Source organism: Gopherus evgoodei, chromosome 15, assembly GCF_007399415.2.
Source record: "Gopherus evgoodei ecotype Sinaloan lineage chromosome 15, rGopEvg1_v1.p, whole genome shotgun sequence".
NCBI lineage: Eukaryota > Metazoa > Chordata > Testudines > Testudinidae > Gopherus > Gopherus evgoodei.
The window spans coordinates 29,052,386-29,076,461 of record NC_044336.1 but is presented as its reverse complement, the minus strand read 5'-3'; the positions used below and the strand labels follow the sequence as shown (position 1 = coordinate 29,076,461).

Here is a 24,076-nt window from a genome sequence, read left to right as displayed (position 1 = left end):
GGAGGGAGGCGGCAGAACTGTCAGACACGAACCTGCAGACAGCCACCAGCAACAGCCACTTGGAGACGCAGGACAAGTGTCTCCACTGTGATCTCTCCAGTCTGCCAGCGCCCAGCCTGGCCTGGCCTCCGACCCTGTCTGTCTCCAGCCTCCTGTTCTTAGCCAAGTACTCGGGAGCCTGGCTTCCTCTCCCGCCCCTCCCACAGCTCTGCAGCATCTTGGTCTTCTCTCTGGGACAGAACATACACCACTGAGCAGCTATGCCACACTGGGTGGCTATGTCCTAACCCCGCCTGTTCTCGGGCCATCTTCCTTGGCAGACCAAACCATCCTCCGGGCAAGAGACGCCTCCTGCGGAGGGGAGGGGGGCTGAGGATGGAGAGGGACTGGGGGATCCAAAGAGCCTCTGAAGAAAGCAGGGGATCTAAAAGTGGGGCTGTGATAGGGGAACGAGTTGGGGGAACCTGCTTGTACAAGCAAGAGGCCTGGCCTTCAAGCCCAGCCCCGGCCAGCCCATCCAGACAGCGAACGCCTGGGCCGAAAGGTCAAGCCAAAGCCAAGCAGGAGCCAAGGCTGGGGTGGGAGGAGGCGGAAGGGAACGAAGAGAAGGTCTGTGGAGGCAAAGGGCTGGGATTAGTTCCAGTACCTGGGATCTCCACTGGTGTCCAGTGACCCTGATAGACCATTCACTGAACACCAACTGTGCCAAGGCTGCGCGGCCCCACAGAGACTCACTGCAGAGCCTGCACCAGTGGCAGCGCTGGGCTAGGAACCCCAGCTCTCCGCCTGAAGGTAGTTACCTTGTCCAGACAGCCATGTCTGCACGGGGGTTAGCCTGGCCTGGCTCCGTCACTGAGGGCTGGCTCGTTTCACACCCTTGAGCGATGTAGCTGTGTTGACCAAACTTTTAAGTGTAGCCCAAGTCTAAATAAACCTTCAGGCCCATCCCCATTCCAGGGGGGTCTCCAGAATAAGCCTAGCTAATGAAAGCAAATGGTCCAGGCCCCGGTGACAGCTCCATGAGCTCTGTGCCAGGAGCTGCCAGGCTGGGAACGCAGGAGCCCAGGCTCCTGAGGGGGACAGAATGTCACTTTTTGGCAGAGTTTGCTTTTAAAAAGAAAATAACAATTCCCTTGCCACAACCTCTCCTGGTGCCTGGCCCCCTGCTAATGGCTGGTGCACTCAGAATCTGTCACCCTTTAAACTTCTTATTGCCCCTGATTCTGTCACTACGAAGCACTGCTCACACTGGCAGCAGGAATACAACCCTGAATCCCTCAGCTCAGGCAGCCAGCGAGGAAATGTGGGGCCCAGGCCTGTGCCCCTGGCCAAGCGGCAGATGCTAATTCCTCTTTACAAAGCATCTCTGGCTGAGCAGCCGGAAGCTGCTGCCCTTTCCCTGCCCCGCAGGATAGAACATGTGTTTGTTGTGGTGTCAGCTCAGCTGATAAATTCCTAGATAAGGGGCCTGCTGGCAGCAGGCAAAGTGGGGAGAGGGACTGGGTGTGGGTCTGGGACGGCATTGGGAATGACTCTTTCCTCCAGGGTGATTGCAAAGCGCAGAGCTGTTCTGGTCATTGGCTTGCAGCTGAATGTTTTGCCCAAGCCCCGGCCTCAGGTCAGGCTTCCTGAGCCATCATGGAACAATCAGGTCTGGGAGCAACACAGCTGGGGCCAGATGCAGCTCTCAGTAACCCCTGTGTCAATGCAGAGTCCTGCACTGGAGTCCACACACGCTGCTGGCGTGGCTGAGAGCAGGGTCCTGCCAGTCATTGCCACATGCAGCTGCAAGAGAGTGAGGGCATCCTCCCTCCTGCAACCCAAAGTGCAGGCGAAGCATGGCTGCGGAGAGCCGCATGCAGCACTAGTGTCCTGCTGGGGGAGGGCAGAGGCCTAAGCCTTGGCTTGGAGGGATGTCACCTCCCCAGTGGCCATAGGGACAGCTCAGCCCCCTGAGGAGACAGAGGAAGGGCACAAGACTTGGGGGCACAAACACCCACCCCAGAGGCAGAGGGCATGCCTCTCCTCTCCCCTGCCCAGTGCTGGGGGGGGGGGCGCACTGGCTGTGGGGATGAGGGATGCGTTTGTACAGCAGGGTACAAGGTATTGTCCCATCATAGCATGACCTGGACTGTCTCACTCACTGCCCAGACTGCCCCCTCCGGGCACTGCACCATGATCCAGGCTCCAGAGAACCAGCCACCCAGGATGCCCCTGGCTGGAAAGCAGCTGCTCTAGGAGTGGGGGAGAGTGTGCTGGGGCCTTCTGGGAAAAGTACAGGGGGACCCAGCCGGCCCTTGGGAATACACGTGTGTACACACAGCATGGCTGCCGATACACAGCACGTACGATTCTGGCCATGAATTATATCCCAGACGAGCCCTGCTGCACACTCCCCTTGTCTGCGGAGAGGGAGATCGGATCCCTGCTTGGCAGGTGCTGAGACACGGCAGGGCTGGCATTGGTGTGTTGTGCTGCCCAGGGGTGCACGAGCCCTCCGGGCACACAGGGCCCTGCACTGGCCAACGTCCTTGTGCCGGCTTTGGCCTGGGTTACTGTCCATGCTGGCTGCTGGCTCTGACTTCGCTTTCCTGCCTCCAGCATCTCGTACATCCCAGCTGGAGCTGGACTAGTCGGGAGCTCCCGCCACAGCCTGAGCATCTGCCCTGCTCCCAACAGCACCCCCTGCTGGGAGTCTGGACCTGCATTTGCTGTTCTGTGCACCGCAACCCCCTCTAACCCATCTTCTACGTGCTCAAGTGCATCACTTCCGTGTGTGCAATGCACAGCCCAGCCCCCATGCAGCAGGGAGCTGCACTGATCCTCTGGTTCCAGTCTCTGCCAGCTGGTAGCAGGCCCATGTTTATCCTGTGCTGGGCCGGCAGAGAGCGCATTCAGGTAAACACTGCCTGCAGCAGCCCACAACCATCACCACAGCCCTGCTGAGTGGTGCTGCAGTGGGCACTGCCTGGGCTGGGACGGCGTGGATCATAGAAGGGCCAGCCCACGGTTGGGGCTGGCACATAACTGACAGCTCCACTCAGGTCCACCTCCCGTCCCCCCCAAGCGACTGGGCACAAACATGTTTACTTCGTGCTTGACACTCATGGCTCCACCGCAGGTTCAGTAGAATCCCAGGGACTCTGAACGTCCACCCCCTCAGCATGGAACCAGTGCCCAATGGCCTGGCCTCCTGCCCGCCCAGTGCAGGGCCCCTGTGCTGCAAACAGCCTCACAGCAGTGCCTTGCTCCCACCTTGCCTATGGCATCACAGCCAGCGTCTCAGCAGAAGCCCTGGCATTCCTCTTGCTGACCCCCCGAGCCGGCATGTCAGGCTCAGAAGTGGCAGAACCAGGAGTCCTGCTGCTTGCACATTAACCAGGCCCTTGGAAAGCCAGACGGCACAGACAGACAGAGCCTAGGACTCTGCCGGTCTGGGGGTGAAGCTCATGGAAGTGAGAGCCTCTGGGGGCTCTGGCTCAGGCTTCTGCCATGGAGCCTGCAGAAGGGAGCAAAGGCCAGTCCCAGTGCACAGCCTGCTCCTCGGGGCAGCAGCGGGCACCCCACATGCCCCAACCTCCCCTCCCCTGAACATGCAGCAATCGTGAGGGGTCGCTGCTGCAGCTCCCTTATCCCCCTCACTTGGGCCATGCCTGAGTCCTCTCCTGGGGAGCAGGGAAAGGAATAAAGCGTGAGGCCAGATGGCATCATTAGGCTTCGTTAAGGTGACAAGCTTTCCTTGCCTCTCCATCCCAGGTTGGCTGCGCTCCAGCTGCTGGAGCCCAATTAGTGTCATATCCAGGCCCTGGCACCCGTGGGACATAAAATGTGTGAAGCCAGCAGGTGCCCATGGCACAGCCTCTGCCCAGCAGTTTCTCTCACAGCTCTGGTGGGGGCCCCTTGGGGCAGCAATGTGAGAGCACCCCACTGCTAGCAGCTTCACCTGCCCCCCCACAGCACCCCCAGCTGAGCTGGGACGAGCAGGGGCACCTGCAAGAACCCTGAGCGCAAACCAGGGGGTGGAATCGTGAGCTAGCAGGGTATGGGCTGGACATGCAGAAGCCTCCTGTCCCCGGGGGCTTCGGGGGGAGGCACAGCACTCTATGTCCTAGACATTGCCGCTGGGCGGGAACTGTGCCAAGGCACAGGAACTGGGGGGAAAGGGGAGTGCCCAGCTGAGACCTTCCAGTGTGGTTCTCCCCTCCCCGTGTACCCTGTGGGTGGACAGGGCCCCAGGTGCTGGGGATGAGGTGGCTCTGGGGCCTGTTTGACAGCTAAGATTTTTGCCTCTGTGCAAGGTTCTGGGGAGTTGGGGGCATCAGCTCTGTCCCTCCCCATCCCCCATGAAAGAAGCAACAGTCACAGACCTGCAGCGGTTCCATTGGTTTATTATCACAGTTACAAATGCTCCAGTTCTTTGATCCCAGGGGCACCAGGCACGGGAATGACACCTGGCACATGGCTCATTGCCGGGCCCGACCACTTGCGGGCAGCAGCAGCAGCATTTCAGAAGTGGTGGCTCGTGGGGGCAGCAGCAGCAGCAAAGAGCAGGCGTGAGATACAAACTCCCTACACAAGCAGGATCCGTCGCTGACTTGGAGCAGCCCCCACAACTCACTCTGATCCTTAGACAGACACTACAGCAGATCCTCAACCAGCAGGGCCAGCACAGAGCAGCCCAGCAAAGCTGCCAGCAGGAGGCCTGGTCTGCCAGAGAAGGCAGCTCCGCTGGAATGTGCTGGATGTCGGGGTCCCACTTTGCTGCACCACCACGGGGTTAGCGCTGGGTGCAGACAACAGCTCAGATCTCTCCTGAACTGCTGCAACCCCCATGTGCCATGCAGAGCTCACACCCATCGGTCTGTCGGTCCGGACCACCGGGTGCAGGCCAGACAGCATGTGCTGTTTGGACTGGTTCCCACAGCTACTTTTCATCTACGTGAGACACTTTCCAAGGTGACTCCTGCCAAGTCCCCATCATGGCCCGAGGCATCGTGTGCCCCGGGCGGGTTTGAGGCAGAGCCGCAGACACAGCGGGTCAGGCACTGCCTGGCCCAGGACAGGAGCTGGGCTGCACGTATGGGAGAAGGACTTTCCTCTCCCCTCCCCTAGCCGGTGCTTCGCCCTCTGCCTGGGGCAGCTGAGCAGGGGAGGGTCCTTTCTCCATCATTGGTACAAAGCACAGATCCCTGAAGAGCCCAACAACCTTTGGGTGTCTGGGAGATTTTGGCTGAACAAACTGATCTTTAAAGCATGAGGCGGCAGGAGAGGGACTGAGGGAGCCAGACTACTGGGGAGAGTATTACCGGGGGCGGCGCTAGACCCATCCCAGAAGAGGGGGCACCCGTGACAGCAAGCCAAGGGCCTGCAGGAAGGAGGGGAGGGGGGTGCCATCAGCCCAACAGGGGCAGAGATCACACAGGGATGGAGGCAGGGACCAAACAGAACTGGTTCAGCACCCCAGCACCCTGAGCCTGGGTCTCCTTTCTCCACCCATGGGATCCTCTGGGGAAGCCCGCGATCCCCTCCCCAGCCGCCACCAGTAACACTGCCCTGAGGGCCGGGGGAGCCGGTCCCACTTGAGCCCCCGTCGCTGAAGAACCTGCCAGGTTCTGCTGTAAACAAGGGCGCCCTGGGACTCGGGGCCTGTCACAGAGCAGGGGATGGACCGACTCCCAAGAGCCTTGGCCTCCCAGGGCATGCCCCCCCCGGGGGCCTGTAAGGTGCAGGAAGGAGAGGACCCATCCCTATTGCTATGGCAACCGTGAGCCCAGTGCAGGGGCGGGGCCCTTTGGCCCAGCTGGGTTAGTGGGAGGCAGGGAGGATGGGGAGGGGCCTTCTGGGACCTCAGTGGTGTCTCGCTGGGTCTCATCCCCGGGGAGGAGTCGGGTCTGGAAGGCACAGGGCCCTTCCCCCTCAGGCCAGCACTTTGATTCCGAAGTACTTGCGCAGCTGCTCCAAGAAGACGAAGGTGAGGACGGTGTGAGGCACCAGGCGGATGGCAGCAGGAACGAAGCCCTGGAAGGGGACGGGCAGGAAAGGAGAAAGGGGAGGGTCAGTCTCAGTCCTGCTCGGGCCTCCCCGCCAGGATGCTCCGGCACTGAGCAATTCGGCCCTCTGGGGGGCATGGGTGGGGCTGCTGGGGGTGGAAAAGAAGGACAGGAGGAGGCTGTGGGGAGCAGAAGTGGCCAGGCAGGGGAGTGGCAGCTGGGTCCCAGCGGCCAAGAGGAGGGGCAGCAGGAGGGGGTGGGAGAGGTGCGCAGACAGCCAGGGTGCGTGGGGTTTGCACGGTGCATGAATCTGTCCCTAGGCAAGTAAGCGCCACTGTCAGCACCGGCCAGGCCCAGCGGGAGCCAGTGCCGGGGCCCCAGCCCCTATGGGCCTTTTCATGGGCTCCACCCCCACAGCCCCATACCCACCCAACCGGCAGGCAGGTCCTGGGGCTGCCCCTCCAGGCAGCCCTGCCCCAGGAGCCAGTGAGCCAGCCCAGGGAGAGCCTGAGCAGGCCCCCACATCGCCCATCCCCTGTGCTCCTTTCACACCACACACTGCCCTCCAGCCCTCACATGAGCACCCTCCCGCTCCCACACTCCTTCCACCCCCTACCGGCTCCCCATGCCCTCCAACCCCCAGCCGTGGTCCAGTACCTTGTAGAAGGCCAGAGGTCCGAGCCTGGCGGTCTCCACTGCGCAGTGGACAACACCCTGAAACGAAAGAGACGGAAATAAGCCAGGAGACCTGCTCCGGGAACTGCCTCGGATTGATCTGGCTCGCAGCTGCCCTGGAGACAGGAGGGTCTGGGCTGAGATCTGGGGTGTGAGGAGCCAGGGATCCAGCCATGGGGCAGTGGGGAGGTACATGGGCAGCTGGTGAGATTGTGGCAGGGAAGGGAAGTGGGGAGGGGCAGGACAGATTGCTATGAGCCCAGGAAGGGTCACAAGATTACTTACCCGGTACTCTCCCTGCGAATTCATCAGGCGGGTCTTGAGTACGTCCATGGGCTGGCAGAGGAACGTGGCACATCCACCCTGGGGGGAAGGGACAAAGGTGGGTCACAGACAGGGAGTCCCTGAGACTAGTGGTGCCACTGGCCCTTTCCCTTCCAGTCCCTGGGCAGGGGGCAGGTGAATGGATACAGAGCTGCCTACGTAACCCATCCACGCGAGCAGAGTAGCAGCAAAGAATCCTGTGGCACCTTATAGACTAACAGACGTTTTGGAGCATGAGCTTTCGTGGGTGAATACCCACTTCCTCAGATGCATCAGAGGAGTAGGAGTAGAGTAGGAATCTCTTGGTCTCTAGTGGCTGCTCCACATGCGGCTGAGAATCTACTACTGCTGCCAGCTAGTGGAGCGGCTCCTTTAGCTCCAGGAATACTAGGTCATGCACATAGTGTGGGAGATCCCAGGTTCAGACCCCAGTTCCGGGTCCTAATCTGCAGAGGGGAACAGGGCAAGAACCTACATGCTGTGAACAGAAGAGACCTGCAGGCCTGGGGGTGTCTCCTCATCCCACTGTCTCATTTATCTGGGGCAAGAGCTCTGCAGTAGCAGCCTGCGGCATGGGAAGCCAGCCGCCCTGTGGGGTGCACGCCTAGTGCCTGGCTGCAATTCCCATGACTAGCACCATCGGGCAGCCCTCCCCCGGCCCTGCTCCTACTCACAGCAATGAAGCTGGCCAGGAAGTGAGTGAAGATGTTGTCAGAGAGAAACCCGGTCGTGAGAACCAACTGCTTGGCCTGGTCATAGCAGGAGAGCTGCAGGAAGGGGGGCGCAGTTAGTGGCTCATCCTGCCCTGCCTTCGTGTCTCCCCACATCCCAGGGGACTGGCTCCCCCACCGCCCAAAGGTGGCCCGTGAGGCCTGGGGGCAGAGCCAGTCCCAGCCGCCCCCCAGTGCCCGGGGGAGGGTTCCTACCTGTCCAACAGTGACCAGGGCCCCTCGGCTCGACGCCATTGTAGCACCTGAGAACAGCTTCTTCAAGCCCTCTGGGGAGGGGGAGAGGAATCAGTGCACAGTGTGTGTGGGGGGGTGAATTCAGCCCCAGGCCAGCCGGGAGCCGCCCTTCCCATTAGCCCTGTGCCAAGCCGCCCACCAGGCCAGTCATCCACCCACAGCCTGGGCTTGTGCAAGGCGGCAGGCTCTGGCTGTGACTAAAGCTCCTGGACCCTCCACCACCCAGCGGGGGAACTCCCCAGGGGCCCCTGCCTCTGACTCCAAGGGAAGAGAAGTCACTCACCCTAGCACTGATTCCTTTCAGCCTGTCCTGGCACTCTCCCTCTCCACAGCTTGTCTGTCTGCCTCTTCTTCCTTTCTTTGAAAAAACAACTCCCCTTTCAGGCTCTCCCTTCCCAGCTGGAGGGTGAGGGGAGTGTTTCATTCCCACCACTGGAGGGCTCGGGGCTGGTGCCTCTCACTGCAGCATCTGGCCTGGCCCTTGCTGTGTCATCCCACGGGACAAATCCAAACTGCTCAGAGGGCTCCTAAGGCTGCTGCACTTCAGAAGCAGCATATGGATGAAGAATCCCAACCACCCCCTAATGCCCTTCCAACTCAGCCTGCCCCTTGGGCCCTGCTCATCTCCAGCACCTGCTCTGCCTGGCCATTCGACCCCCGTCTCCAGCCACACCCATGACAGGGCTGCCAACCAGGCTGCCCCTGGTCCCTGCAGACTTCAATCAGCTGGATCCAGCCCCCCAACCCAGCTGCCACTTGGCCTCTGACCAAACCGAGCCATTTAGCTGCCCTGGTGTCCCCCGGAAGCAATTCCTGCCCTGAGGCTTCCCAACACCAGCCAGGGGTGCCCCCGCTCAGGCCAGAGGAGATGCCAAGCCCCTGTGACCCCAGGCCTGTGGCAGAGCCCTACCCTCACGAAGCACTCGGTACATGCCATCCAGGGCGTGGGAGTAACTGGAGGAACAAGAAGGGAAAGAGGTAAAGCCGTGAGCCCTTCCAATCAGCCCTCACTGTCTCCAACGCCCGACTCGATACATCCAGGGCTGCTGGAAATTCCTGCTTGAGGAGCAGAGCTGGGGTCACTCAATGCACTGCCCCCCACCCCGCCCCCCAGCCAGCAACTGTGGCGCTTGGAGCAATGCTGCCCCCCTATGGCCATACTGCCTCACTGCAGCTCCCATCCACAGAGACGGCACAGGGGGAGTGGATCCCCCCCAGTGTCACCATGTGAGCAGCCCCTTAGCATCCCATTAGGGATCCTTGTCTCCTCCCATCACATGCTCGGGGGGAGGGACCCAAGCCAGCTGGTCTCAAGTGCTTGGGGTCCCCCCACTTACTGCACCGTCACTCACTTCCGCCTCAAATGCGCCGGCTGCTTCATGTCATTCTGCATCCTACAGAGACAGAGCAGTGGGGGAGGTGAGGGGAGACAGACCAGGACAGACAGAGCGACCTGCCCCTGTGATAAGTCCTTGGGGTGGGACTCTGGCCCCCTTGTTCTGAGCAGGCCTGAGCTCACCTAGCATGCGACTATGATCGGTGCTCCCTGGGGAGATGGGGTCACGCAGCGGGCGCAGCCCTGCACCCCGTGGGGACAGGGACCTAGCAGGGCTACTCCACTGCCAGCTCCTGTGATGTCAGAGGGGCCAACCCCAGGGATCTGGAACCTCTGGTCTGGGGCAGCCCCAGGCAAGGATGGGCAATTTCGGTCCCTTCAGGTGCAGGATGTAGGATATGCCACATTGGATCAGGCCACAGCCCATGGAGTCCGTGACAAGCTGAGATGGGATGGCTGACATCTCCCTCTGCCCTGCACTCAGCCACATCCCCAACGAGCAGAGCATCTGAGACACATGGAACTGACCTGACATTCACCATGTCTGCCGGGGTCCCCACAAACCCACCAGTGAAACCTGCAACCAGAGAAGATTCAGGGTCATGGGACTCCCCAAGCCTGGCCACAGCCCATGGCCTGGGATCCCCTGCCCCTGCTCACCTCCCATAGCACCCAACAACACCTTCTGATAGAAGGGCAGAGGTCCCTGGGTGCCTTGGCTCACGCGGTCCCGCACGGTCTCATAGATGGCGAAGCGGGTCAGGGAGTATGTCATCTGAGGAGACAGAGAGTCAGAGCAGGGCCCAATTGCTGCACCCCAGGGGACTCCCTGCCCTCCCCAGATAGGTACCAAAGGTGCTGCTCAGCACGTGGCATCGAACCCGTAAACAGAGCCACAGTTGGCATCGAGCCCCTGGCCCCGGGGCTGGGCTGCTGCTCCCCAGCTCAGCCAGAGGGAGCTGCTCCCTGGAAAGGAGCACTACTGAGGCCAGGACCTGGATCCGGGGGGAAAGTGTGCGGCCTGCGTAATGGGGAGAGGCCCAGGGCCTGGGTAATGGGAGGGGAGCGACCCCCACGGCAGGAAGCTGAGGGACTGGGGGGGAGGGGAAGCGGGGGTGACCCCCATAGCAGGAGGCACAGGACCTGGGTAACCAGTTGGGGTGTGCACTCTGCAGCAGGAGGTGCAGAGCCCAGTATGGGGGGCACCCCCTCATGGCGGAAATGGGGCAGATGAGGCCCTGGGCACTCACCTGGCGGCAGAGCGAGGCACTCAGCCCATTGTAGAGTGCCAGAAAGCCATCAGTGCGGATGACGCGCAGCGCCATGCCTGTCATGCGCATCTTCACCTCCTGCTGTGTCTGCAGATGCACCTGGGTCAGGGTGAGAGCATGCAGGGGGTCAGGCCCAACACCCCCAGCTCGGGGCACAGGGTAGGGCTGATCCCTCCATCCACTGCGGAGCCAAGACTGGGACAGCTGCTTGGGACCCTTTCCCCGCATGTTGGGGATAATGGTCCCGACCCTTCTTGGGGTTAATCCTTAGCACATGTGCTGGAGAGCCCCAGCAAGTGACCACAGCCCCGTGGGCTCCCCCACGTGACCGGAGCTTGGGAATCAGCCCCACACCCCGTCACCTGGAGCAGGGACATGGCAGGCGCGGAGTGGGGTGGGGGGACCGAGATGGGACAAAACCAAGTTAGAGGGCCCCTATACGTAATGCATGCCCCTCCCAGCATGGGGTGCCCCCACGCCACGTCCCTGGGCCTGTTTCCTCTCAGCAGCTTATGTAAGAGAACCCGCCAGGCCATGGCCAGTGAGGGGGGAGGGGGGAGCCCCAGAGACGGTGAAGGGTAGCAGGGGCCTTTCATCTCACTCCCAGCTGCTGCAGCACAGATCCACTGAGTCTCCGTCTTCCAGGGCCGCAGCACCTGGCAGCAGGGACCTACCTAGCATTCCAGGAAGAAATACCTTCTCTCTCTCTGCTTGCTCAGCCTGGGGGAAAAGCAGAGCCAGGAAATGGACCCAGGAGTCCTGACCAGGCCCCAGCCCAGGGTCACTACATCTTCCAGGTTAGTAACAGAGTGCCCCCTGCAAGATGGGGGCTCTGTGAGCCAGGGGATCCCCTACACCTCTGCTCCACCAACCGATCCGAGCCAGCCACGCACTCCATAGCGCCCCAGCCTATACAAGTGCCCACAGCCTGTGCTGCTGAGCACGGCCGTGCTGTGCCAGGCATGGGGCCAAAGTCCTCAGGAGATAAGACTAACGAGAGCATCGGGCTCCTGGCTGGGGATCAGGCTTCAGGGGCCTCAGAAGGCAGCAAGAGTGGCCCAGGAATATGGGGCTTGTGGTGGGGAAGATGGGATGGGGGCAAAGGAAACACCTCCCTCCTCCCAATGCAGGCCTATGCCCATGGGATTCCTGCGAGCCCAGGCAGGTGCTTACGGGGCAGCCTGCAGACCCAGCAGTGCTGAGCGAACAGCTCTGGGGAGGGCAGAGAGCAATGGAGCCTCCAAACAGCTGGTTGGGGTGGTCAGAGCCAACACTGCTGGGAGCTAGTGTGCCAGGGCAGTGGGAGGCCAGGGAGCGAAGAGGCTTGGGGCACTGGGGGGGCCCGAGAGGGGTCTGGTGGGGTAGAGGCTTGGGGCACTGGGGGGCCCGGGAGGGGTTCTGGGGGGACAGAGGGTTGGGGCACTGGGGGGCCCAGGAGAAGACAGGAGGGTTGGGGCATGGGGGTGGTCCCAGAGGGGACCCAGGGGGCAGGAGGGTTGGGGCACTGGGGGGGCCCGAGAGGGGTCTGGTGGGGTAGAGGCTTGGGGCACTGGGGGGCCCGGGAGGAGTTCTGGGGGGACAGAGGGTTGGGGCACTGGGGGGCCCAGGAGAAAACAGGAGGGTTGGGGCATGGGGGTGGTCCCAGAGGGGACCCAGGGGGCAGGAGGGTTGGGGCACTGGGGGGCCCGGGAGCAGGCAGGAGGGTTGGGGCACTGGGAGGTTCTAGGGGGGTCCGGAGGAGCATGAGGGTTGGGCACTGGGGGGGCCGAGCAGGGGCAGGAGAGTTGGGGCACTGGGGGGTTCTAGGGGGGTCCGGAGGAGCATGAGGGTTGGGCACTGGGGGGGCCGAGCAGGGGCAGGAGAGTTGGGGCACTGGAGGGGTCCTAGGAGGGTCCAGGGGGCACGAGGGTTGGGGCACTAGGGGGGGCCGAGGGGGGTCCGGGGGGGCACGAGGGTTGGGGCACTGGGGGGCCTGAGAGGGGGTTGGGGGAGGCGGAGGATTGGGGCACGAGTGGGTCCCGAAGGATTGGGACACGGGGGAGGGTCCGGGGGGGAGGGTTGGAGCAGTGGGGGGGCCCGAGGGGGATCCGGGGGGGGTCCGGGGAGTGGAGGGTTGGAGCAGTGGGGGGGCCCGAGGGGGATCCGGGGAGTGGAGGGTTGGAGCAGTGGGGGGGCCCGAGGGGGATCCGGGGAGTGGAGGGTTGGAGCAGTGGGGGGGGCCCGAGGGGGATCCGGGGAGTGGAGGGTTGGAGCAGTGGGGGGGCCCGAGGGGGATCCGGGGAGTGGAGGGTTGGAGCAGTGGGGGGGCCCGAGGGGGATTCGGGGGGGGGTCCGGGGAGTGGAGGGTTGGAGCAGTGGGGGGGCCCGAGGGGGATCCAGGGGGGGTCCGGGGAGTGGAGGGTTGGAGCAGTGGGGGGGCCCGAGGGGGATCCGGGGAGTGGAGGGTTGGGGCAGTGGGGGGGCCCGAGGGAGATCCGGGGGGGAGGGTTGGAGCAGTGGGGGGGCCCGAGGGGGATCCGGGGGGGAGGGTTGGAGCAGTGGGGGGGCCCGAGGGGGATCCGGGGGGGAGGGTTGGAGCAGTGGGGGGGCCCGAGGGGGATCCGGGGGGGAGGGTTGGAGCAGTGGGGGGGCCCGAGGGGGATCCGGGGGGGTCCGAGGGTGGAGGGTTGGGGCAGTGGGGGGGCCCGAGGGGGATCCGGGGGGGGTCCGGGGGTGGAGGGTTGGGGCAGTGAGGGGGCCAGAGGGGGATCCGGGGGGGAGGGTTGGAGCAGTGGGGGGGGCCCGAGGGGGATCCGGGGGTGGAGCAGTGGGGGGGCCCGAGGGGGATCCGGGGGGGAGGGTTGGAGCAGTGGGGGGGCCCAAGGGGGATCCGGGGGGGAGGGTTGGAGCAGTGGGGGGGCCCGAGGGGGATCCGGGGGGGAGGGTTGGAGCAGTGGGGGGGCCCGAGGGGGATCCGGGGGTGGAGGGATGGGGCAGTGGGGGGCCCGAGGGGCGGAGGGTTGGGGCACGGGGGGGCCCCGGAGGGGGATCCGGGGGTGGAGGGTTGGAGCAGTGGGGGGGCCCGAGGGGGATCCGGGGTGGAGGGTTGGAGCAGTGGGGGGGCCCGAGGGGGATCCAGGGGGCAGGGTTGGAGCAGTGGGGGGGCCCGAGGGGGATCCGGGGGGGAGGGTTGGAGCAGTGGGGGGGCCCGAGGGGGATCCGGGGGTGGAGGGTTGGGGCAGTGGGGGGCCCGAGGGGCGGAGGGTTGGGGCACGGGGGGGCCCCGGAGGGGGATCCGGGGGTGGAGGGTTGGAGCAGTGGGGGGGCCCGAGGGGGATCCGGGGTGGAGGGTTGGAGCAGTGGGGGGGCCCGAGGGGGATCCAGGGGGCAGGGTTGGAGCAGTGGGGGGGCCCGAGGGGGATCCGGGGGGTAGGGTTGGGGCAGTGGGGGGGCCCGAGGGGGATCGGGGGGGGTCCGAGGGTGGAGGGTTGGAGCAGTGGGGGGACCCGAGGGGGATCCGGGGGGATCCGGGGAGTGGAGGGTTGGAGCAGTGGGGGGACCCGAGGGGGATCCGGGGGGGTCCGGGGAGTGGAGGGTTGGAGCAGTGGGGAGGCCCGAGGGGGATCCGGGGGGATCCGGGGAGTGGAGGGTTGGAGCAGTGGGGGGCCCGAGGGGCGGGTCGGGGGGGCGGAGGGTTGGGGCACGGGGGGGCCCCGGAGGGGGGTCGGGGGCCGCACCTTGAGCAGGTCCAGCGGGTGGGTGCAGCAGGCGGCGCCGCATGAGGCCAGGCCCCCGAAGTACCAGCGGGACACGCGCTTCTCCGCCATCGGGCCGGTTCGCGCGGCGGGATCCGCTTCCCCGGGCAGCGCGGCCCCGCCCGCCCCGGCCTTAAACGGGCAACGCCGGAGCAGGGAGACTTAAAAGGGCGACGACAGAGGGGCCCAGAACAGGCCCCAGCACGCCGCCGGAGGCCAGGCCCGGGGACAGCCTGCCCCAGCCCCCCTTGGCAGGCCAGGGCAGCTGCAGGGCAATGGCGCAGTGCAAGCTGGTCACCCCCTTTGCATCCCAGGGCAAGGCAGGGTACCCACACCAAGGGTGACCCTATAAATTTGGGACATCTGGACACACAATATTTGGGACTTTTTGTTCTATAGGCACCTATTACCCCCCCGCCCCTGATTTTTCACATTTGCTGTCTGGTCGCCCTACCAGCACCGCAGGCACTTTCATAGATAAAGCTGAGTGTGGATGAGCTGGTAGAGGTGTGTGCACATGGCCTGAGCAGGGTGCTCCTGGGCCTGGTTTGGGGCTTTGTGGTTAATCCAGACAGGACCCCAAAAGGACCGGTGCAGGATTCAGGGATACAGATGCTGGACTAAGAGCCTAAGCTTGCTCCAGCTGGTAACCTTTCAAAGCAGACATGGCCTGAGCCCCAGTACCTGGGCTTTTAGGGCAGAATAAGCCAGGAGACTAATCACCTCCTAACACACACGACAGGCAGCAGCAAGGAGAAAGCATATGCCAGGCCAGGGTGTGGGCTGAGGCAGGGTCAGAGGCTCTAATCCAGAGCATTCTCAAATGGCGGTCATGACCCCTCAAGAGGATGCAAAGTGGTTACATGGGGGTCATGACCTGTCAGCTCTGTGGGGCTGACAGCCCAAAGGCCCCCTTAAATTACCCCACCCTGTTTTCAATTAATAATGGGGAGGGTCACACTCAGAGACTTGCCCTGTGAAAGGAATCACTAGCACAGAAAGTTTGAAAACCACTGCTCATTCCCTCTGTAACACGTGCAGCCTTCTGTGGGCTGGCCAACTGTAGGAGAGTAAACTCAGCTCCAAACCCCACTCCCCAGCACCTTGGCTAGCTTGTAGCACCCCTTTCAGATCTTGGCCTACCCCTAACCTGAACGCAGAGCTGCCCTCTGGCCAGGCTGCCCCTCTGCCTGGCCAAGTGGCAGCTCAGCAAACAGGGGCAGTGATGGGCTGGGCTTGCAGCCCTCCCCCCGGGATTATTAACAGCTCAGAAAGGTAAGGCAAAGGGAGGGGCTGTGAATGAAGGTGGCCAGCAGTGGCCAGGATTAGCCAATGACACTGGAGACAGAGGGTCATAGAAACAAGATGCTGGCCTGGGTTCAGGGGGACTTTCCCACAGGCTCTGGTTCACTAGCGTTTATGTCAGCAAAACGTGTGCTGCTCAGGCTTGTGAAAAAAACATCCCCACAAGCATAAATTTTGCTGGCATAAGCATGGGTGTGTACACTGCTATGGCAGCAGGAGACGGTCTCCCACCACCGAGCTGGTTTTATTATGTTGACATCCGAGCTCTTACACGCTTAGAGGCACAGCTCTGCTGCTGTAAGTACAGACATGGCCTTAGTTTGGGCTGGCAAGTCTTCCCTCCAAGTGCACATCAGGCACCTGTGATAGACAGGTGCCCACCCTGCACAGCAGCAGTCAGCTGGGCAAAACGGAGTCCAAGCCTCCATGCTGTTCAGACTCCCATTAGGGAGGAGAATCCACCCCAACCCGAACCTCACCCTGCAAGGAAAATACCCCTTCCCTCAGCTCCTCATCCATTCACCTGTAAATAATTAGCCACAGCCTAGTTTGAGATTGACCTTTCACTGCAACTCAGAGAAACTCGTGCATTAGCATAGGACACCCCCACCCCCCAAAACACACACACACCTAGGAAGATATCATTGGAAAGAGGGGGACAAGAAGAAGAGTAGATACATGGGGTGAAAATATCAGTGATCACAGCCTAGCACCAGGCCTATTCGGTGGCCCAAAGCCACATGGGCTGGCGCATGGGTGCACTCTACCCTCAGGCAGCTCTGCTGGCTGGCAAGCACAGTCTGGTGAGTGGTTTCGGGAAGGACTGGCCTTTTACACATCACTGGTTCACAAACTTTCCCTCCCACACATCTTTTTAATAGATTCAGAGTTCATTACGGTGCTGGTACAAATGTCAGCCCCCTCACTGAACACACTCCACTGGTGCAGGGCCATCGTAACAGAGCAAAGCCCACTGCAGAAGAGCAGGGCAGATCTCAGTCCCCTGGAAATGCACAGGAACCCTGCGACAGTCACTGGACAGGTGCCCCGCCCGGGCAGGCAGCACACTAGTCCCTCAGCCATGAGTGGCCCATCTACTCCAGAACCACAGTCCCTCCTGCTGCCTCCAGTGCTGCTTTAATCTTCTCTGCTTCCTCTTTGGATACATTGGCCTTGATTTCCTGTGGAAGTGACTCTACCAGTTTCTTTGCCTGCCAGAGAGAGAGAGAGAGAGAGTCAGAAACTAGCTGTTTTCACTAACTAGATTAATAGATTTTAAAGCCATAGGGGACCATCATCATCATCACCTATGTCTTACATAACCCAGGCCAGAGAACCACCCTGAATAATCTCTACATCAAGCCCCTCACTTCTGTTTGAACCACAGCATCTCTTTCAGAAAGCCTTTCAGTCTTGGTTTAAGCATTTCAAGCAAGAGAGAATCCCCCATGTCCCTAGATAAGCTGTTTCAATGGTTTGTTTTTAGCAGGGAGGATAACTTTCACCTTTTTAGTCTGAGTTTGCCTACATTCATTTTCCAGCCATTGGACGTTGTTCTGCCTTTTTCTGCTAGACAGGAGAGCTGTCTGCAACCAGACATCTCTACCGCTTATAGGTACTTGACTGCAATCGAGTCATTGCTACACCTTCTCTTGGTGAAACCAAATACACTAGGCCTCTTCTTGTCTTTCACTCAAAGGCAAGTTTTTCAGACCTCAGATCATACATGTATCTCTCTTCCAAACCCTTTCCAATTTGCCAACAATCTTTTTGAAGTGTGGACACCCCGAAATGGACACAGTATCCCAGTAATGGGATCATTAAAGCTGTTTACAGAGGGAATGTCACCTCCTTGCTCCTGATTGATATTTTCCACTTTATACATCCAAGAGCCCATCCTCTACAGCAGTGGTCCTCAACCTTTTCGTCTGGTGGGTGCCACACGAAGGACCATGGCGGCGGTGGAGCATCCGCCAAAATGCCACTGTATTTCCGCGGCGACGCCTCTCAATGACGCCGCTTGTCGCTTAGATGCCCCAGCTCTCCAGCAATGAATTGGGAGCTCACCTCCAACTGATTTCCTACCACGATTCTTAAGTTCTTTTCAAAGTTATCATTTTCCATGATATGGTCCCCCATTTTATAATCATAATGTGCACTTTAATCCTAGATGTATGACCCTGGATTAGGCTGTGTAAAAATGCATGTGATGACTATAAAGCTGAATTTTAATAATGGATTAATATTGTATGTTGAGTTGGTTATTGGGGTAGTATTTTCCTGTATGAATATATTGGGTTAGAGAGACAAGGCAGGTAAGGCGCTATTTTTTATTGGACCAACTTCTGTTGGTGGAAAGTACAAGTTTTAGCTACACAGAGGGCTTGTCTACATCAGAAAGTTGCAGCGCTGGTGAGGGAGTTACAGCGCTGCAACTTTGAGAGTGTCCACATCTGCAGGGCATCACCAGCGCTGCAACTCCCTGTTTGCAGCGCTGGCCGTACTCCCGTTTTGTCTCGGGTGTAGAGGATCCAGCGCTGGTGATCCAGCGCTGGTAATGCAATGTAGACACTCACCAGCGCTTTTCTTGACCTCCGTGGAAGGAGGAAGCCTCTGGTAATCAAGCTGGTTTCCTTTCCCGGTTTGCTCTCTTGGTCCCGGAGCCAGCCAGCAAACCGCAGGGAAGGAGACCTGCTTGCTCGGGGTTCCGGGACCGAGAGAGCAAACCGGGAAAGGAGACTAGCTTCGCCGCGGTTTGCTCTCGCGTTCCCGGAGCCAGCCAGCAAACCGCAGGGAAGGAGACCTGCTTGCTCGGGGTTCCGGGACCGAGAGAGCAAACCGGGAAAGGAAACCAGCTTCGCCGCGGTTTGCTCTCTCGGTCCCGGAACCCCGAGCAAGCAGGTCTCCTTCCCTGCGGTTTGCTGGCTGGCTCCGGGACCGAGAGAGCAAACCGCGGCGTTCCCGGTTTGCTCTCTCGGTCCCGGAACCCCGAGCAAGCAGGTCTCCTTCCCTGCGGTTTGCTGGCTGGCTCCGGGACCGAGAGAGCAAACCGCGGCGTTCCCGGTTTGCTCTCTCGGTCCCGGAACCCCGAGCAAGCAGGTCTCCTTCCCTGCGGTTTGCTGGCTGGCTCCGGGACCGAGAGAGCAAACCGCGGCGTTCCCGGTTTGCTCTCTCGGTCCCGGAACCCCGAGCAAGCAGGTCTCCTTCCCTGCGGTTTGCTGGCTGGCTCCGGGACGAGAGAGCAAACCGCGGCGTTCCCGGTTTGCTCTCTCGGTCCCGGAAACCCGAGCAAGCAGGTCTCCTTCCCTGCGGTTTGCTGGCTGGCTCCGGGACCAAGAGAGCAAACCGCGGGGAAGCTGGTTTCCTTTCCCGGTTTGCTCTCTCGTCCCGGAACCCCCCTTGAAGCCGCCCAACAGCGCTGCAGTGTGGCCACATCTAACACCACTTGCAGCGCTGGTTGCTGTAAGTGTGGCCACTCTGCAGCGCTGGCCCTATACAGCTGTACTAATACAGCTGTAACAACCAGCGCTGCAAAATTTTAGATGTAGACATGGCCAGAGCTAGCTCTTCTTTAGGTCTGGGAAAGGAAGCAGAGTGGCTTGGTTTAAGTATTTCTACAGGCAGGAAAGAGGACATGGCCCAGAACGATCACTTAAGAATTGTTAAAGGACAATGCCAAAACAATTGGTTCAAATGAATCTTGATCTTCTGCTGAGCCTACAGAACAGATGCGGCCAGAAGGGCCAAAGTCCATCAACAAGACAAAGAACTCCCACAGGGTACTAAGAGCAGCACCCCCTTAGGGGAAGCTGGACACAGGAACTAGTGGGAGGGGGAAGAGAAAAGGAGAAAGGTCAGAAGAAGCTAGGCTGACACTCAGACCTTACAGTGGCACAGCTGTGCTGCTGGAAGGTCTCCCATGTAGCTGCTCTGTGCCAGTGGGAGAAGCTTAACTGTGCCGGCAGAGTTAAACCACCCCCGGCCAGTGGCGGTAGCTGTGCTGGGGAGAGCATCTCCTGCCAACATAGCGCTATCCACACTGGCACTTTTGAATCCTGTGGCACCTTATAGACTAACAGACGTTTTGGAGCATGAGCTTTCGTGGGTGAATACCCACTTCCTCAGATGCATGTAATGGAAATATCCAGGGGCAGGTATATATATGTGTGCTAGCAAGCAAGCTAGAGATAACGAGGTCAGTTCAATCAGGGAGGATGAGGCCCTGTTCTAGCAGTTGAGGTGTGAAAACCAAGAGAGGAGAAACTGGTTCTGTAATTGGCAAATCATTCACAGTCTTTGTTCAATCCTGAGCTGATGGTGTCAAATTTGCTAGAACAGGGCCTCATCCTCCCTGATTGAACTGACCTTGTTATCTCTAGCTTGCTTGCTAGCACACATATATATACCTGCCCCTGGATATTTCCATTACATGCATCTGAGGAAGTAGGTATTCACCCACGAAAGCTCATGCTCCAAAACGTCTGTTAGTCTATAAGGTGCCACAGGATTCTTTGCTGCTTTTACAGATCCAGACTAACACAGCTACCCTCTGATACTGGCACTTTTGTTGATGAAAAGTAGGTCAGTCAGGGACAGCTGACTCCCCCACAACACCCTGACTGACAGATGCGCTAGTGTAGACACAGCCAGATACGTCACCACTATGGGATGGCAGGACTTTAGGTAAGATGCACACACGTGTAGGCTAGCTGTCGTTTTAAAATCACTTTTTTCTAATGTTTTGTTCCTACTGCTTCTTTCCCAATCAGAACAGAAATATTTGTTATATATTTCTACCTTTTCTATGTCCTGATAGTTTTTACCATCCTTGCCTCATATTGGGCCTAGACCACAGCTACTAAAGATGGCCTGTAGCACAGAAACCATCCCTGCTCCTAAGGGTGTGAGAAACTCAGAATGAGACAGTCTCCTCTGAGAGGACAGAGTGCCGTGCCCTGCCACAGCCACGTGTATGCAAGGAAGCAGGCCAGGACTAGAATTTCAGCTTACAGAGGCTGGTGAATGAGAGGGATACATCCCTCAGTAACTCTGAATTAACAAAACTCCTTTGAGAGAGAAGCCATTGCTGGACTGAATCCAGCTGCAATGAGAAGGTCTAGCTAGTCCAGAGAGCCCTGCAGGGGATCTTAGGATAAATTGTGGCATTGCCTGCTGGGGACAGTGCACCTGGGTACAATGTGTGGGGGTGCCAATTTACTGCATCCACAGGCACTGGTGACTGAAAACACCTTGAAAACAACAAGGCTATTCAGGAAGTTCATAGTGCTGTTGCACCAGAAGGCTAGTATCAAGTAGAGGAGGAAGTGAACTTCTATTTTATTCTGTTTGTCAATGTGGATGGACGTATGCCATTCCCTGTAAATCACGGAGAAAGGTCAGATGAGTTGCTATTGAAGGGTTCTGCCAAGATCTGCAGACAGTTCACAGAACGTGAGAGGGGAGAAGTTCACTTTTCTGCTGTGGCTCTCTGCAAGTCTCCCCGAGATGCTGAAGAAAGACAATCTAATCGCACATCAGTAAATGCAGTCTTTAAAATGTAAATCTTTCATTTGCTTGTTAAATGCTGCTGGTTTGCCCAATTTAAACAGGTCTGCGGAACTATTTCCACCTCCAGTATACACAAGCAACATCAGAAGAGTTTAAGATAAATAAGCTCCAACTCCAATATGAACTGTTCTGACAACTCTGTCTTTGGACTCTTAGACCCTGACTTTTCACATGTTCAGTAAAAAATGCCTTACACGGCTTGTTTAACCTGTGCCTGTAAATTAAGCTGTTGACTGGGATTTCCTGTACTTAATAGGATAAATAAACTCTTCTGCTGTTAAAGGGGCGTGGGGGGTGTCTGCCTCCCATGGCCCCTCCTCACTTGCAGATTCCATGGGGCTCAGCCTCTCTCACATGGTCAGGGGTAGGTTTTTGCTGCCCCCTTCTGGTGAGAATGTGCATTATTGCTTCTAGAAACCAACCACCCAGAAGTCCTGGGAAGAAGGGACACGTGTTTTGAAGGAAGCAATGGAGATAAGGTGGTGCAGACACTTCAGCTACATCTACACTACAGCCTGGATCCACGCTCTGAGATTGATCCACTGGCGGTGAATTTAGCAGGTCTAGTGAAGACTCATCAAATCAACAGCAGATCACTCTCCAGTCAATCCCTGTACTCTACCCTCACCAAGAAGAGTAAGGTAAGTCGACGGGACTTTCTCCCACTGACCTCCCATGATAACTCAACCTAAGGTACATAGCTGGGGTTGCGTAGCATAAGTCGACTTACCATGGCAGTGTAGACACAGCCTTTCTGTTGGGAGGCCTAATGCTCAATCCCCATGCACTTGGGACACCGCTGTGCACTGGAAAGGGAGCCCAAAGACACCAAGGAATCCAAGCTGCTATTCTGAAGTACAGCCAATGTCTCAGTTTTAAAAAGCACTTTTGAAAATAGGTGGGGCAGAGGTTCAGAGCTTTCAGCATAGCCCCAGGGAGATGCTGCTCAAGCAGTGACCAAGATCATAAGGCAGAGGTAAGTGCCATCTCCTCACCTGGACAAGGTTCAGCCCCTGCATGCAGTTCTTCACTTCCTTGATCAGTTTTACTTTTTCCACAGCCTTCACCTCAGTCAGCTTGACAGTGAAATGAATTTTCTCCTGCTTCTTGGGGGCCTCTTCTTCTTCTGCTACCTGGAACCAGAAGCCTAGTGAGGCCAAGTACAAAAGCATTCAGGACCTTTCCGCCCTGCCACACACAGGACTTGACAAACAGCCCCTTCTGGCCAACCGGGGAACTCACCTCACTGCAAACCTGCAGAGGAGCACAGCACTTGCACAGAGGAAGATGCTCCGAGATTGACAGGCAGCTATATAAACCTCTACCAACACTCCATTTCCTTATTTAGAATCACCACAGGCATAAAGATCCCTAGAAGAACCTGGAGTAGGTCTGTTTTAGCTCAGAACCAACCTTCAGAATCACAGGTGGGGCATTTTTGGACTCACTAGAACTAAGTTTGCCAAAGTACAAGGTTAAACCAATGCTCATCTTCCTAGACAGCGCTTCCCTTCCACTGGCATTTGTCCAGGGGCACAGAGGAGGACCTAGCAAAGCAACTGGGAGTTACCTGAGGGGCTGACTGCATTGCAGGTGGTGGCATCATTCCACCCATTGGCATCAGCCCCATGTCCTGGATCTTCAGTGTCTTCTGCAGAAGATAACAAGGTGTAATCAACAGCACTTCCAGTCTACCCTGTGTTCCCAGCAAGAAGAGGGACAACCATAGAACACCCCAGCCATAGACAAAGGACAGAGGAACAGCTCCATTCTGTGCCCTGACAATCACTCCTGTATCCTGCCTTCCCTCCATGCCTTGGGAGCACACATGCCCCAACTTAGTACAACCCAGGCCACCTACTCTACCCAACTATACAAAGTGGGGCACTTTCCAGAGGTTACATATTGGGGGTGAGGAATCAGATCCCCCCCTCCCAATTTCTGCCAGGGTTTGCTAGTTGGGCCTCCTTCCTGTGCAGCAGCTCCTGGAGCTGGCTAGCTGCAGCCACAGGGAGAGGGAGCAACAAAGAAGCTCCATGGAGAAGCTGGTGAGGGGAAGAGGGGAGACTTGTGGGGGGCAGGGGAGAGAGATGTGACTCAAGCTGTTGGGGAGGGACAAACTTTGAATTTTTGCCCTCCCACCCCCAGCAGGTACCAGTCGTGAGCCCCCTCATACGGCGGGCCAGAGCACAGGCTAGAGTCTGGCCAGGCACCCTGCCCACCTTCAGCAACTCATTGAGGTCCGAGATCTCCAGTAGCGTCAGGCTAGCAATGTCCTGCACCAGCTGCTGGATCTTGGGCGAATATTCCTTAGGGGCGTTATCCAAGGGGGCGCTGGCCAGGGCGTCGGTCCTTCGGTGGCAGCTGGTCCGCAGCATCCTCACAGCACAGACTCCCGGCAGCTGCTGCCTGTGCAATGGAGAGAGAGGCCGGTCAGGCTCCGCCGGGAGCACACAGCCCGGACAGGGCAGCTCCAGCCAGGCCCGGGGGTGCAGATCCCGCTCTGCGGAGCCCCGCGCAGACCAACCCCCCGCCCCGGGAACGGGGGCGCTGGGCTCGCAGCCCGCGCCCCGCGAGCTTGGCGGCGGGACCCGCAGGCCCCGCGCCTGGGCCGGGGCTACACGGCCAGCAGGGGGCGCCCGCCCGCCGCGGCCCGGGATTGCCCCAGGGCCGCCCGCCCGCCCGCCCGGGGCTCTCGCGGGGGCGGGCCGGCCCCGGTACCGGAGCAGGAGGAGGGCGGCGGCCCGGAGCCCCTTCAGGCAGGGCCCCCCTACGGGGCGGGCGGCGGGCAGCATGGCGGCGCCGGCACCGAGCACGCTGGGTCCCGGCAGCAGGAAGGAGACGCCCGGCCTCGGAGGCGGGCTGCAGGCAAAGGACGCGGAGGCGGCGCTCTGCCCCCCCGGTCTCT

At 59.5% G+C, this 24,076-nt stretch overlaps 2 protein-coding genes across 2 annotated transcripts; both read right to left on the bottom strand.

The window, feature by feature from the left end:
- Window positions 1-4,368: 4,368 nt before the first annotated feature.
- Window positions 4,369-14,402, bottom strand: SLC25A10 (solute carrier family 25 member 10). The gene is made up of 11 exons (XM_030534637.1): window positions 14,278-14,402; window positions 10,541-10,660; window positions 9,951-10,065; window positions 9,819-9,867; window positions 9,307-9,348; window positions 8,865-8,908; window positions 7,916-7,986; window positions 7,664-7,756; window positions 6,951-7,028; window positions 6,648-6,704; window positions 4,369-6,018 (listed from the first exon to the last, which is right to left on the bottom strand). Exons 1-11 carry the CDS (start codon window positions 14,365-14,367, stop codon window positions 5,917-5,919), a joined length of 861 nt encoding a protein of 286 aa, XP_030390497.1. The 5' UTR covers window positions 14,368-14,402; the 3' UTR covers window positions 4,369-5,916.
- Window positions 14,403-16,442: 2,040 nt separating this feature from the next.
- MRPL12 (mitochondrial ribosomal protein L12) lies at window positions 16,443-24,026 on the bottom strand. The gene is made up of 5 exons (XM_030534638.1): window positions 23,890-24,026; window positions 23,391-23,577; window positions 22,739-22,819; window positions 22,164-22,301; window positions 16,443-16,811 (listed from the first exon to the last, which is right to left on the bottom strand). The coding sequence occupies exons 1-5, from the start codon at window positions 23,961-23,963 to the stop codon at window positions 16,695-16,697; spliced, it is 597 nt and encodes a 198-aa protein (XP_030390498.1). The 5' UTR covers window positions 23,964-24,026; the 3' UTR covers window positions 16,443-16,694.
- Between the last annotated feature and the right edge of the window lie 50 nt (window positions 24,027-24,076).

Excerpts from the sequence above, each read along its gene's own strand:
- SLC25A10 (XM_030534637.1), bottom strand. The coding sequence starts at position 14,367 with ATGGCGGAGAAGCGCGTGTCCCGCTGGTACTTCGGGGGCCTGGCCTCA. Across the intron at positions 7,987-8,864 it reads GTACCGAGTGCTTCGTGAGG|AGGGCTTGAAGAAGCTGTTC; the intron begins GTAGGGCTCTGC and ends CCCCCTCCCCAG. Across the intron at positions 6,019-6,647 it reads GACCTCTGGCCTTCTACAAG|GGCTTCGTTCCTGCTGCCAT; the intron begins GTACTGGACCAC and ends GTCCCCTTCCAG.
- MRPL12 (XM_030534638.1), bottom strand. The coding sequence starts at position 23,963 with ATGCTGCCCGCCGCCCGCCCCGTAGGGGGGCCCTGCCTGAAGGGGCTC. Across the intron at positions 22,820-23,390 it reads ACCTCAATGAGTTGCTGAAG|AAGACACTGAAGATCCAGGA; the intron begins GTGGGCAGGGTG and ends TATCTTCTGCAG. Across the intron at positions 16,812-22,163 it reads AGGGGCTGAACCTTGTCCAG|GCAAAGAAACTGGTAGAGTC; the intron begins GTGAGGAGATGG and ends TCTCTCTGGCAG.